Source organism: Oncorhynchus gorbuscha, linkage group LG14, assembly GCF_021184085.1.
Source record: "Oncorhynchus gorbuscha isolate QuinsamMale2020 ecotype Even-year linkage group LG14, OgorEven_v1.0, whole genome shotgun sequence".
Lineage (NCBI taxonomy): Eukaryota > Metazoa > Chordata > Actinopteri > Salmoniformes > Salmonidae > Oncorhynchus > Oncorhynchus gorbuscha.
This window is the reverse complement of record NC_060186.1, coordinates 9,039,627-9,054,144: the sequence shown is the minus strand read 5'-3', so window position 1 is coordinate 9,054,144 and position 14,518 is coordinate 9,039,627. Positions and strand designations below refer to the sequence as shown.

The 14,518-nt window shown below is 41.5% G+C and overlaps 1 protein-coding gene across 2 annotated transcripts in view; it reads right to left on the bottom strand.

The window, feature by feature from the left end:
* Positions 1 to 4,238: 4,238 nt before the first annotated feature.
* Positions 4,239 to 14,518, bottom strand: part of LOC123995782 (4-galactosyl-N-acetylglucosaminide 3-alpha-L-fucosyltransferase 9-like) — a 34,035-nt gene continuing 23,755 nt past the window's right edge. For both annotated transcript variants that reach the window (XM_046299456.1, XM_046299457.1), the window contains one exon: positions 4,239 to 6,469. In XM_046299456.1, the coding sequence (XP_046155412.1) occupies positions 5,312 to 6,469 (1,158 nt within the window). In that variant the 3' untranslated portion in view covers positions 4,239 to 5,311. The remainder of the gene's footprint in view (positions 6,470 to 14,518) is intronic.

Below are 14,518 nucleotides of genomic sequence, written 5' to 3'. Positions count from 1 at the left end.
GCTCGCGCTCCTTTGCTTTTCTGAAGACAAAGAAATTCTCCAGTTGGAATATTATTGAAGTTTTATGTTAAAAACATCCTAAAGATTGATTCTGTACATCGTTTGACATGTTTCTACGGACAGTAACGGAACCTTTTCACATTTCATCTACTCCTAGTGAACGTGCTTTGTGACTTTGGATTTGTTTACCAAACGCACTAACAAAAGTAGCAATTGAATATTTATGTTATTTCTGATTTCTGTTGACTCCAACATGGCGGATATATCTATTTGTTTTCTGAGCACCGTTCTCAGATTGCATGGTTTGCTTTTTCCGTAAAGCTTTTTTGAAGTCTGACACAGCGGTTGCTTGCATTAAGGAGAAGTATATCTATATTTCCATGTCTAACACTTGTATTTTCACCAAAATGGTTTGAGTATTTATGTGAACTGATGTGGCTCTCTGCAATATCACCGGATGTTTTTGGAACGAGTGAACAACGCGCCAATGTATACTGAGATTTCTTGAAATAAATATGCACTTTATCGAACAAAACATACATGTATTGTGTAACATTTAGTCCTATTAGTGTCATCCGATGAAGATCATCAAAGGTTATTGATTAGTTTTATGTCTTATTTGTGGTTTGTGTGACTCCTCTCTTTGGTTGGAAAAATGGCTGAATTTTTCTGTGACTTGGTGGTGACCTAACATAATTGTTTGTAGTGCTTTCGCTGTAAAGCCTATTTGAAATTGGACACTTTGGTGGGATTAGCAACAAGATTACCTTTAAAATTGTATAAGATACATGTCTGTTTGAGGAATTTTAATTATGAGATTTCTGTTTGAATTCGGCGCTTTGCACTTTCACTGGCTGTTGTCATATCAATCCAGTTAACGGGATATCAGCCCTACGAAGTTAAGTCATAAGGCTTCCATCTGGCCACTCTACCATAATGGCCTGATTGGTGGAGTGCTGCAGAGATGGTTGTCCTTCTGGAAGGTTCTCCCATTTCCACAGAGGAACTATAGAGCTCTGTCAGAGTGACCATCAGGTTATTGATCACCTCCCTGACCAAGGCCCTTCTCCCCCGATTGTTCAGTTTGGCCCGGCGGCCAGCTCCAGGAAAAGTCTTGGTGGTTCCAAACATTTTCAATTTAAGAATGATGATGGAGGCCACTGTGTTCTTGGGGACCTTCAATGCTGCAGAAATGTTTTGGTTCACTTCCCCAGATCTGTGCCTCGACACAATCCTGTGTCGAAGTTCTACGGACAATTCCTTCAACCTCATGGCTTGGTTTTTGCGCTGACCTGCACTGTCAACTGTGGAAACTTATATAGACAGAGGTGTACCTTTCCAAATCATGTCCAATCAATTGAATTTACCACAGGTGAACTCCAATGAAGTTGTGGTGTAATGTGTATGCTGGGAGTCGGGAAGCAACTACAGGGAGTGCAAATGTAATAATAAATAGACCATAACAAGAAACACGAATAGCGTACAGGCATGAAGCACATTCAATAACTCCTGAGGAAAGAACCAAAGGGAGTGACCGATATAGGGGAGGTAATCAGGAAGGTGATGGAGTCCAGGTGCAGGGGCGTGTATCGATAGTGAGAGGTGTGCCTAATTATGAGTAAACTGGAGTCAACGAGCGCCAGAGAAGAGGAGCAGGAGTAGACGTGACAGTACCCCCCCCCTCCCTGGCGCACGGCCCCAGCCGCCGGATGCCGACCAGAGGGACGATCCTGAGGACCAATCTAAAAGCTCATGGGGGCGAGGCTCATAGCCAGATTTAGATATTCTTTAGCCCATAGCTGTGGTCTGACCGTGACAATGATCTACAGTGCATTCGGAAAGTATTCAGACCTCTTGACTTTTCCCACATTTTTTTTACGTTACCGCCTTATTCTAAAATTGATTAAATTGTTTGTTTACAATTTGTTTACAATCAGGCCATTATGGTAGAGTGGCCAGATGGAAGCCTTATGACTTAACTTCGTAGGGCTGATATCCCGTTTCAACTGTTCTGCCTTACTATTATTCAACCATGCTGGTCATTTATGAACATTTGAACATCTTGGCCACGTTCTGTTATAATCTCCACCTGGCACAGCCAGAAGAGGACTGGCCACCCCACATATGCTCTCTCTAATTCTCTCTTTCTTTCTCTCTCTCGGAGGACCTGAGCCCTAGGACCGTGCCCCAGGACTACCTGACATGATGGCTCCTTGCTGTCCCCAGTCCATCTGACTGTGCTGCTGCTCCAGTTTCAACTGTTCTGCCTTATTATTATTTGACCATGCTGGTCATTTATGAACATTTGAACATCTTGGTCATGTTCTGTTATAATCTCTACCCGGCACAGCCAGAAGAGGACTGGCCACCCCACATAGCCCGGTTCCTCTCTAGGTTTCTTCCTAGGTTTTGGCCTTTCTAGGGAGTTTTTCCTAGCCACCGTGCTTTTACACCTGCATTGTTTGCTGTTTGGGGTTTTAGGCTGGGTTTCTGTACAGCACTTTGAGATATCAGCTGATGTACGAAGGGCTATATAAATACATTTGATTTGATTTGATTTGATTTATAAATGCAACATGTAAAGTGTTGGTCACATGTTTCATGAGCTGAAATAAAAGATCCCAAAACGTTTGCTGATGTCAACGTTGTGAACAGAGTGTCCCATGGTGGCGGTGAGGTTATGTTGTGGGCAGGCATAAGCTACAGACAACAAACAGTTACATTTTATCAATGGCAATTTGAATGCACAGAGATGCTGGGACGAGATCCTGAGGCCCATTGTCTTGCCATTCATCCGCCCCCATCAGCTCATGTTTGCAAGGATCTGCACACAATTCCTTGAAGCTGAAAATGTCTCAGTTCTTCCATGGCCTACATACTCAGACATATCACCCATTGAGCATGTTTGGGATGCTCTGGATCAACGTATTCCAGTTCTCGCCAATATCCAGCAACTTCGCGAAGCCATTGAAGGAGTGGGACAACATTCCACAGGCCACAATCAACAGCCTGATCAACTCTATGTGAAGTAGATGTGTCGTGCTGCATGAGGCAAATGGTCACACTAGATACTGACTGGTTTTCTGATCCATGCCCCTACTTCTTTTTTTTAACGTATCTGTATTCCCAGTCATATGAAATCCATAGATTAGGGCCTTTTTTTTAATTGACTGATTTCCTTATATGCACTGTAACTCAGTAAAATGTAAATGTTTTTACAAGTATTCTACAATACTCAATGCACATTCATTCCAGACCTTGGTTTTTAATAATCAGACAGTATTCAGTACATGACATAACTTGGTCTTACAACTCTTTTCATTGTGTTGAGGGAGTCCGTGTGGATAATTCCTCACAACTGTACTTTCCCCCTCCCCCTTTCAAAGCATACTCAAAGGCACAGTAAGGACACAACCAATTTATCTTTCTGTCTGTGCAGTAAGGTTGTATGGTTTCCTTTGTTTTGTGAAGGTGGGTAAACAATGCAAAAACAAATATATGCAAAGGGATTTCTCTGTTTGGGCCATTGTAGTTTTTCTGTGGGTCAAATATCTGATCTGGGCAGTGGAGTAAATGAGTGCATATTCTGAACTGATCAAGCAGGTGGAAATGGTGTGGCTGCTGTGAGGTGGTCAACATTAATACAAATATCCACAAATCTTTAACAATATTTAAAATTCATTGCATTCTCACATCAATTTCAAATCTCTAATAGCAAGAAAAAAAACAGGATTTGATTCATGCACAGCATTTGTACATTACATGATGTTAATATGGGTAATATCTTACATTACATTATATTAATATGGGTAATATTTTACATGACATTATATTAATATGGGTAATATTTTACATTACATGATGTTAATGTGGGTAACATTTTACATTGGGGCGGCAAGTAGCCTAGTGGTTAGAGCTTTGGGCAAGTAACCGAAAGATTGCTGTATTGAATCCCTGAGCTGACAAGGTAAAAATGTGTCGTTCTGCCCCTGAACAAGGCAGTTAATCTGCTGTCACCTGGTAGGCCGTTATTGTAAATAAGAATTTGTTCTTAACTGACTTGCCTAGTTAAATAAAGGTTACATTAAAAAAAAACATCACATGATGTTAATGTGGGTAACATTTTACATTACATGATGTTAATGTGGGTAACATTTTACATTACATGATGTTAATGTGGGTAACATTTTACATTACATGATGTTAATGTGGGTAACATTTTACATTACATGATGTTAATGTGGGTAACATTTTACATTACATGATGTTAATGTGGGTAACATTTTACATTACATGATGTTAATGTGGGTAACATTTTACATTACATGATGTTGATGTGGGTAACATTTTACATTACATGATGTTAATGTGGGTAACATTTTACATGACATGATGTTAATGTGGGTAACATTTTACATTACATGATGTTAATGTGGGTAACATTTTACATCACATGATGTTAATGTGGGCAACGTTTTACATTACATGATGTTAATGTGGGCAACGTTTTACATTACATGTTAATGTGGGCAACGTTTGACATTATTAGGTAACAAGTCATTATACCCGTTTCCCCCTCTTTTCTCTGTTGTGTATTGTATGGTTTGTGTGCACCCCAGAAAGAGTGGCTGTTGCATGTGCAACAGCTACTAGAGCTCCTAATATTCTAAAGGGTTGTTTTGTTTCAAGAAAGAGTGTCTTGTCCATCCCTTCAATATTTTAAGTGGAAATTGTGCACCAGTATTGGGTTTTAAAACCCTGTTATATTAAATGAGGTGCCCTTTAATATAGACCACATGGAGAATTCAATAACAGTTTTTTTTATATGAATAAAGACTTAAAGTGCTAAAATGTAGCGTTTTGACAAGTCCCTCCATGCACTCTCTGATTTCTAGGAAGATTTGAACCTGCTTAACCCCAACATTTCTCCATGTTTTCCCCATCATTTTAAAGCCTTAGTTATTTTGTTGCATTGAATATGAAGAGTTACATTTGTGATTAGTGATTAATTTATCCCTAATTTTAAGCTCTACCTTGTTACGTGAACTGAACTTTGGTTTTAATATGGAGAAAAACTATTCCTGATTAAATATTTTTCTTAAAAGAAGCTTTGAACATTTAATAGTCAAATCATAGTGTAAAAGCATTCTAGTGTTTTGTGGTGAAGAAAAAAAACCTGCTCAGTTTTTTACCGTTACACTTCTCAAAAGGTCCCAAATTGGTGGAACGACCCTAAACTATTCCACACCTGGTTGTCCAGCATACAATACTCTTCACACAGCCACATTGTTGACCACTACAAATGGGTCACTTAGCCCCAAAACCATTTATTTAGATTCTGAAAAGTTTTGTATCCTTTATTTCTTTGAATGTAATCACATGAGCGACAGGCGTGCTCAAGTCCAAAATACCCTTGTTGAACTTTAAAGTTATTTCGCCAGGTGAAGTACCTCATGTATTCTTCATTTTTCTGGTCGAGGAAGAGAAGCTTCTTTGCCAGCTCCTCTGTAGAGGAGAAGTCATCCACATGGATGAAAGAGTCCCTTGGGATAAATTGCTCGTAGTTGTCCCTGGATGGACCTAGAACAACGGGCACTGCTCCCAACTTCATAGCGTTGAACAGCTTCTCTGTAGCATAGTCTTTGTAGATGGAGTTTTCAAATGCCAGGTAGAATTTACAGCTGGACAGCGTCTTTGAGTAGTCTTCGTTTTCAAGGTATCTACTAAAATGTCTCCCATAGGCCTCTACTTTGACATGCCTACTGAGCTCGTTGAACACCTGTACCCTCTTGTAGTTTGGGTTCCAGTTGCTCACTACCCAGCAGACTAATTTGTCCTTCTTGGGCAGCTCAAAGATTTTATCCTCACTGGTTACCTCAACAAGCGACCCATAAGGAACCTTGATGTCAGAATCCAGTCGATAACTGGCAGTCAAATTGAACAAGTGTTCAACACCAGGGATCCTGTTTGTGTTAGCCGGTGATTCTCCATTCCACCACACCCATTTCTGGAACCATGGACGTTGCTCTTGGGGCATGTTCCTCAGGTCTCCGTGGATGTCTCTATGGTGGAATATGACACCGTGCGCCTTGCTGTAAAGGTTTTTATCCACTGTTAGGTGACAGCCTTTGATGTTAAAGTAGGCACAAGAGTCTATGTCAAAGGCCTGACCAAATGGCCACATCCAGATCAAAATGATAGTGTCTGTGTCTCCGTCATCATCGGCCTGAATGGCTGTCTGGGCATGGTGTGTTTTTTGCCCTGTGTTGTTCTCTGCCATACTTACTTGAGGGCAAGGAGAACAACCAGCCTTCCCCTTGTGGGATGCCTGGTCAGTAGGGCATGAAAGGAACTTGATCGGGGGTTTGTAGTAAATTAAGAATATTCCCACGAAGCCCGCCATAAAACAACAGCCAATCAGAACAGGCCGTAGAACCCCCTTGGAAGCCGGAGTGGACATACCTTGACCCTTTGAAAGAGAAAAGAGACCAATCAAAACCACTCTAGAATATCAACAACAACTAGAAAAGTATTTATGGACGTGAAATACTCTATAATAATGGCAGTGACTGGTTATAGCTGAAAAAGAAGTTAGATAGAACATTTGATTGAATGTATTATATAGAATTTATATTAGAATCTTAATGTGACAAATCATTTGTTATAAGCAGTTTTAAGAGGACGTCATTCCCCCCCCCACCCCTCAATCACTGCAGGTCATTTCCCTTTCAGTCTAAACTGTCACGCCTGTCCCCGCTCCCCCTCTCTGACGCTCAAGGGCGCCAGGCGGCCCATCATTATGCAAACCTGTTACGCGCATCAGCGCTTCATGGGACTCACCTGGACTCTATTACCTTATTGATTGCCTCCCCTATATCTGTCACTTCCCCAGTTTCATCCCTGTGTCTGCATTAATGTTGTTTTGTTCCTTGTCCAGACGCTGTTCTTGTTTTTTTTCTTGTCCGTTTATCCATTAAATCTTCACTTCCTGTGCTTGCTTCTCGTCTCCCAGCGTCTGTCCTCACACTAAACTATGTATATCAAAACTAATTTCCCAGGTTCATGGTCACCTCCCTGGCCAAGGCCCTTCTCCTCCGATTGTTCAGTTTGGCCGGGTGACCAGCTCCAGGAAAAGTCTTGGTGGTTCCAAACATTTTCAATTTAAGAATGATGGAGGCTACTGTGTTCTTGGGGACCTTCAATGCTGCAGACATTTTTTGGTACCCTTCCCCAGATCTGTGCCTCGACACAATCCTGTCTCAGAGCTCTACGGACAATTGCTTCAACCTCATGGCTTGGTTTTTGCTCTGACATGCACTGTCAACTGTGGGACCTTTATATAGACAGAGGTGTACCTTTCCAAATCATGTCCAATCAATTGAATTTACCACAGGTGAACTCCAATTAAGTTGTGGTGTCAAGAGCCAAGTACAGGGAGTGCAAAGGTAATAATAAATAGACCATAGTACAAAACAAGAAACCTGAAAAGTGTACAAACATGAACCAGTCAATAACTCCTGAGGAAAGAACCAAAGGGAGTGACCGATATAGGGGAGGTAATCAGGAAGGTGATGGAGTCCAGGCGAGTCTCATGCCTTATGATTCATGATATGTGGTGTGATCATAACAACATACAGGAACTCAAGTCCTTTTGTTCACATGACCTAGAATTCCTTACAGTCAAATGCCGACCGCATTATCTACCAAGAGAAATCTCTTCGATTAGAATCACAGTTGTGTATATCCCCCCCAAGCAGACACATCGACGGCCCTGAAAGAACTTCATTGGACTCTATGTAACCTGGAAACCACATATCCTGAGGCTGCATCTATTGAAGCTGGGTATTTTAACAAGGCTAATTTGAAAACAAGGCTCCTTAAATTTTATCAGCATATCGAATGCGCAACCTGGGCTGGCAAAACCCTGGATCATTGTTGTTCTTACTTCCGCGACGCATACCAAGCCCCCCGCCCTCCTTTTGGGAAATCTGACCACGACTCCATTTTGTTGCTCCCAACCTATAGACGGAAACTAAAACAGGAAACGCCTGTGCTCAGGTCTGTTCAATGCTGGTTCGACCAATCGGATTCCATGCTTTAAGATTGCGTTGATCACGTGGACTGGGATATGTTCCGAATAGCATCGCACAATAACATTGATGAATACGCTCATTCGGTGAGTGAGTATATTAGCAAGTGCATCGGTGATGTTGTACCCACAGCAACTATTAAACCTTCCCAACCAGAAACCGTGGATTGATGGCAGCATTCGCGCAAAACTGAAAGGGTGAACCACTGCTTTTAATCAGGGCATGGCGACCGGAAACATGACCGAATACAAACAGTGTAGCTATTCCCTCCGCAAGGCAATCAAACAAGCTAAGCATCAGTATAGAGACAAAGTAGAGTTGCAATTCACCGGCTCAGACACGAGAGGTATGTGGCAGGGTCTGCAGTCAATCACAGACTTCAAAAAGAAAACCAGCCCCCTCGCGGACCACGATGTCTTGCTCACCGACAAACTAAACAACTTTTTTGCTCGCTTTGAGGACAATACAGTGCCACCGAAACGGCCCGCTACCAAAACCTGCGGGCTCTCATTCACTGCAGCCAACATGAGTAAAACATTTAAACGTGTTAACCCTCGCAAGGCTGCCGGCCCAGACCGCATCCCTAGCCGCGTCCTCAGAGCATGCGCAGACCAGCTGGCTGGTAGGTTTACGGACATTTTCTATCAATTCTTATCCCAGTCTGTTGTTCCCACGTGCTTCAAGAGGGCCACCATTGTTCCTGTTCCCAAGAAATCTAAGGTAACTGAGCTAAATGACTATCGCCCCGTCGCACTCACTTCCGCCATCATGAAGTGCTTTTTTTATTTGAATACTTAGTTTTTATTGTAGGAACACGAAGAACGTACAAATAACGTAAACTAAAAGAACAACAAAAAAGATCTGTGAGTTACAGTGCTCTTCATACCTTCACCATCACGTCATCATATTAGTTACATTGACATCTTTGAATTAGACCCTTTTCAAGACGAAACCCATTTTTACCAGTATTGACCTCTCTTCTGTTGAGTTCTTAAAGCAAAGGTCTTAGGCTCCATGTGGGGTATTTCTTCTACAATGTCTATCCATTGTGTCACTGTGGGAGGGTCTTTTTGTAGCCATTTCCTAGTGATAGCCTTTTTACTGGCTGCCAGTAGGACCTTCAAGAGGTACTTTCCTCTATTGTGTAAGTTATCAGGTATTTCACCCAAGCACAAAGAAATTAATGTTTGTTCGATGTCAAATCCTATTATTTCTCACCAGTAAGTTTCGATTGCGGGGCAGGTCCAAAAGATATGAGAGTGGGTCAGTCGCTATCGAGGGTCAGTCGCTTTTATCTCCCTTAAGAAACAGTGTCAAACTTGTAGGTATCTATACAAATCTTGTATATCCAAGCCATGTTTTTGACTTAGGTCCTGGAAGTTATCTAGGTCCCCATCCCTTATAATTGTACTGAATGATGTGATGCATTTCTGCGTCCACTGTGTAAATCTGCTGTCCTGAGTTGCAGGGATGAAGCTGGGGTCGTATGCGGGCCAACTCAGCAGTTTGATCTCTCTGTCTAATTTATTTTGCTTAACTACCCTAAACCATGTTTTCAGAGAGAAATTAATCCACTGATTTTGTCTATTGTGTATTTCTTTTACCATGTCTTTATTTCCCAGTACTGACTGTATGGGTATCTCTGTCAAAGTAGTCTCCATGTCTTTATTTCCCAGTACTGTCTGTATGGGTATCTCTGTCAAATTAGTCTCCATGTCTTTATTTCCCAGTACTGTCTATATGGGTATCTCTGTCAAAGTAGTCTCCATGTCCTTATTTCCCAGTACTGTCTGTATGGGTATCTCTGTCAAAGTAGTCTCCATGTCTTTATTTCCCAGTACTGACTGTATGGGTATCTCTGTCAAAGTAGTCTCCATGTCTTTATTTCCCAGTACTGACTGTATGGGTATCTCTGTCAAAGTAGTCTCCATGTCTTTATTTCCCAGTACTGACTGTATGGGTATCTCTGTCAAAGTAGTCTCCATGTCTTTATTTCCCAGTACTGAATGTATGGGTATCTCTGCTCTTCAGCTCTTCCTGTGGGGTATAATTATATAGTAGGTCTTGTGTACGTTAAGCACACAGCCTGAATATGTTCCAAATGTTTGTAAAACATCCAATCAGTCTAGGTCCACTTGAGCCTGGGTCTTTAAGGAATAACAGAACGTCATCAGCATACACGCATATCTTATGTTCCCTGCCTCGTATTGTTATTCCCTCTAAGGTTGGGTCCTGTCTCATTGCCTGTGCTAATGGTTCCAGGGACAAGGAGAAGAGCGTGGGTGATAGATTACAGCCTTGTCTTGCCCCTCGCTCTAATTGTATCGTTCGTGTCAAATGTCAATTTATCTTTATTCTAGCGGTCGAACATGAATACAGTGTTTTGATGCACTGTATCACTTCTTTGTTGAAACCAAATCTTTCCATAATTTGGAATAGGTAATCCCATCCCACTCAATCAAATTATTTTTCTGCATCTAGACTGATTAATATTGCACTTGTTTTATTCTGAGTAATGTGGTCCATGACATGTAGTGTTCTCCTTATATTGTCCTGTGTCTGCCTATTGAAACCAGTTGTATCTCCGTCAATCAATTCTGGAATTATGTTCTCCATTCTTTTGGCTATTATTGATGCATATAGTTCTTAGTCTGTGTTAAGAATTGCGATAGGTCTATATGAACTGCATTCCTTCTCATCTTTACCCTCTTTTGGGATTACAGATATGATGGCCTCTCTCCATGACGGTGGGAGACCCCCCTCCCTCAGAGTCCAGTTAAAATAGGCCTTAAGTAGAGGTGTTAGTTGTTCTCTGAAGGTCTTGAACCATTCTGAAGGGAAGCCATCAGGGCCTTAAGTAGAGGTGTTAGTTGTTCTCTGAAGGTCTTGAACCATTCTGAAGGGAAGCCATCAGGGCCTTAAGTAGAGGTGTTAGTTGTTCTCTGAAGGTCTTGAACCATTCTGAAGGGAAGCCATCAGGGCCTTAAGTAGAGGTGTTAGTTGTTCTCTGAAGGTCTTGAACCATTCTGAAGGGAAGCCATCAGGGCCTTAAGTAGAGGTGTTAGTTGTTCTCTGAAGGTCTTGAACCATTCTGAAGGGAAGCCGTCAGGGCCTTAAGTAGAGGTGTTAGTTGTTCTCTGAAGGTCTTGAACCATTCTGAAGGGAAGCCATCAGGGCCTTAAGTAGAGGTGTTAGTTGTTCTCTGAAGGTCTTGAACCATTCTGAAGGGAAGCCGTCAGGGCCTTAAGTAGAGGTGTTAGTTGTTCTCTGAAGGTCTTGAACCATTCTGAAGGGAAGCCGTCAGTGCCTGGAGACTTGTTGACTTTTTGTTGAGATATTGCTTTATTAATTTCTTCGGTGGATATTTCTAAAGTTAGTCTATCATTTTGCTCTGTCCCAATTGACGGGAGATCAAGTGAGTTCAAAAAGTGCTCTATTGTCTGTGCACCTGCCTTCTCTGGTTGCTTGTACAGATTTGTGTAATATGATTCAAATGCATTCTGTGTTTCATCTATAACTTGCATGTGATCTTCTTTGTTTTGAAAATGTTATTCTGTGCTTGTTGTTTCCTGAGTCTCCATTCTAGTAATGTGGTTGCCTTTGAGCCTGTTTCATAATATCATTGTTTCAGGAACCTAAAGCTTTTTCTCTACTTCTTCTCTATAAATCTGGCCAATTTCCTGTTTTACCTTTTGAATCTCTCGTAAATATAAGAGGGTCTTTGTATTGACTATTATATCGTTCTAAGTTTCTTAGGGTTTCCTGTAATTTCAGCAGTTTCTGTGTGTTTGAATCTTTTTCTTGAGAGCTGATGTGGCTATGATCTTTCCTCTAATAACCGCCTGAGCTGCATCCCACAATATAGCAGGAGATACTTCCCCGTTTTCATTATTCTCCAGATAGATGTTCAATTCTGTCTTTATTGATTCCTTGAATGCTGGATCATTCAGCATGCCTGTATTAAGTCTCCATTTAGTATTTCTTGGTTTGCTATCAAGGTGTAGAGTAAGGTAAACTCCATTATGATCTGATAAGTCGCTCTGCCCGATCATACAATCCTTTAGCGTGTGTCTATCTGCACTGTACATGAAAAAGTAGTCTAACTTGGAGTATTCAGTGTGGTGGGCTGAGTAAAAAGTATATTCCTTATCGGTCTTGTGGGTGTCGTGCCATACATCGAGCAGTCCTAGATCCTGCAGTATCCCATTGATCTTTTTAGCAACTAGACTCATTTTCCTATTTTGATTTGTGCTGTCCAAGTTTGAGTTTAGAATTGTGTTAATGTCCCCTCCACACATAAGAGTGCCAGTGGTTTCTGTGGCAATTAAATCAAACTAAAGACAATATCACTTCCTGGGGGTGCGTATACATTAAATAATGTAACTTCCTGTAGAAGACCATGTCCCTCCCTGGGGGTGCGTATACATTAAATAATGTAATTTCCTGTAGAAGACCATGTCACTCCCTGGGGGTGCGTATACATTAAATAATGTAACTTCCTGTAGAAGACCATGTCACTCCCTGGGGGTGCGTATACATTAAATAATGTAACTTCCTGTAGAAGACCATGTCACTCCCTGGGGGTGCGTATACATTAAATAATGTAACTTCCTGTAGAAGACGATGTCACTCCCTGGGGGTGCGTATACATTAAATAATGTAACTTCCTGTAGAAGACCATGTCACTCCCTGGGGGTGCGTATACATTAGATAATGTAACTTCCTGAAGAAGACCATGTCACTCCCTGGTGGTGTGTATACATTAAATAATATAACTTCCTGTAGAAGACCATGTCACTCCCTGGGGGTGCGTATACATTAAATAATGTAACTTCCTGAAGAAGACCATGTCACTCCCTGGGGGTGCGTATACATTAAATAATGTAACTTCCTGAAGAAGACCATGTCACTCCCTGGGGGTGCGTATACATTAAATAATATACCTTCCTTGTTATCCAGTTTACATTTAACAAGTATAAATCTACCCTCCTTGTCTTTTATTTCTGACATAAACTCGGACTTTCGGGTTGGAGCGAGCGGTCGCATCCCCACTTCGGTCCGCAGGTAGTATAACTTTTCATTACATTTCATTACATTTCATTATAGTACAATGGTTTGATTTGTCTAATCTTGTCTAATCTTAGCAATTTCTTCTTAGCTAGCTACATAGCCGTCTTTGTATCAAAGATAATTGTGTAATTATCGTATTTCGTCGTCCTAACGTAGTCTACACTGCTATCTGCCCAGCAGCTAGCCAGCTAGCCAGCTAGCAAACGTCCACCGTCTACCGAATAGCAGCACTGTAGAAACTATTACACTCAACTGAACGACTTGATTAGTGTAGTGTTAGCTAGCTACATAGTTGTCTTTTCTGTCTTCGTATCCAAGATAATTGTGTAGTTTAGAGTGTGTAGTCTTAGAGTGATTATCTTAATTTACCGAGGTTAGCTAGCCAGCTATTTACCGAGGTTAGCTAGCCAGCTACGTCTACCGAATAGAACTCAACAACCCGGTCGCATTCCGCTTCGCTCCACAGGTAGTATCACATTTTCATTTCATTTCATTACAGTACAACGGTTTGATTTGTTTGATCGTAGCTAGCTACATAGCCGTCTTTGTATCAAAGATAATTGTGTAGTCTAGAGCGATTTTCTAGGTTAGCTAGTGTTACGGATACAGTTATCCTGTGTGTGTGTATCCTGTGTGTGTGTTTCTTTTCTCTCCTTCTCCCCTCACAGGTGATAATCATCACTCCCCAATCAGTCAACAATCAATCATCAATCAGAAGACACACCTCCTCCTATTTCCTGACCTATCACAGTTCCTTCCCCATGGTTTAAAAACCCCATCATTTGTTTGATCTTTAGCTCAGCTCAATCTCTAGCTCAATCTCTCTGTAAATGCCATGTCTGTAGGTCTCTGTGTTTCACTCTCGCTTTGTGTCTTAACCTCTCTTTTGTTTAAAGCACCTCCATAGCACTTTGTCATCACCTGTGAGTATTGTTTTTGGTTATGGTGTTTGTTTGTTTGCTGGTGGGAAAAGGGGAAACCAAGACAAGTCGCCCATGGGCATACACTACCCGTAGGTGAACTTTGTTAAATACACTAGGTAGAACTGGGCGGACCACCCACTGTATTTTTGGTTAGTTAGTTAGTTGTTGTTAAAGTAGGCTAGTCTAGCTTAGGGGTGTGTTTTTGTATATTTATTGTTTCTTTCCTTGGGTCCAGCTCAGCCCCTTTTCCTGCTCCCCCCATTACCGCGTGTTTATAAATAAACCTGGAGTTTGACGGTAGATTTCTGTTGTCGTGGTTATTTCGTGCACACTTTTACTTTGTCACAATAATAATTTGCATGAGTTATGTTACGGGTCTCATTACCATCCCCCCTAGACTGTCGGGCCAAAAGGGATTCGTAACATAAGTGGAGC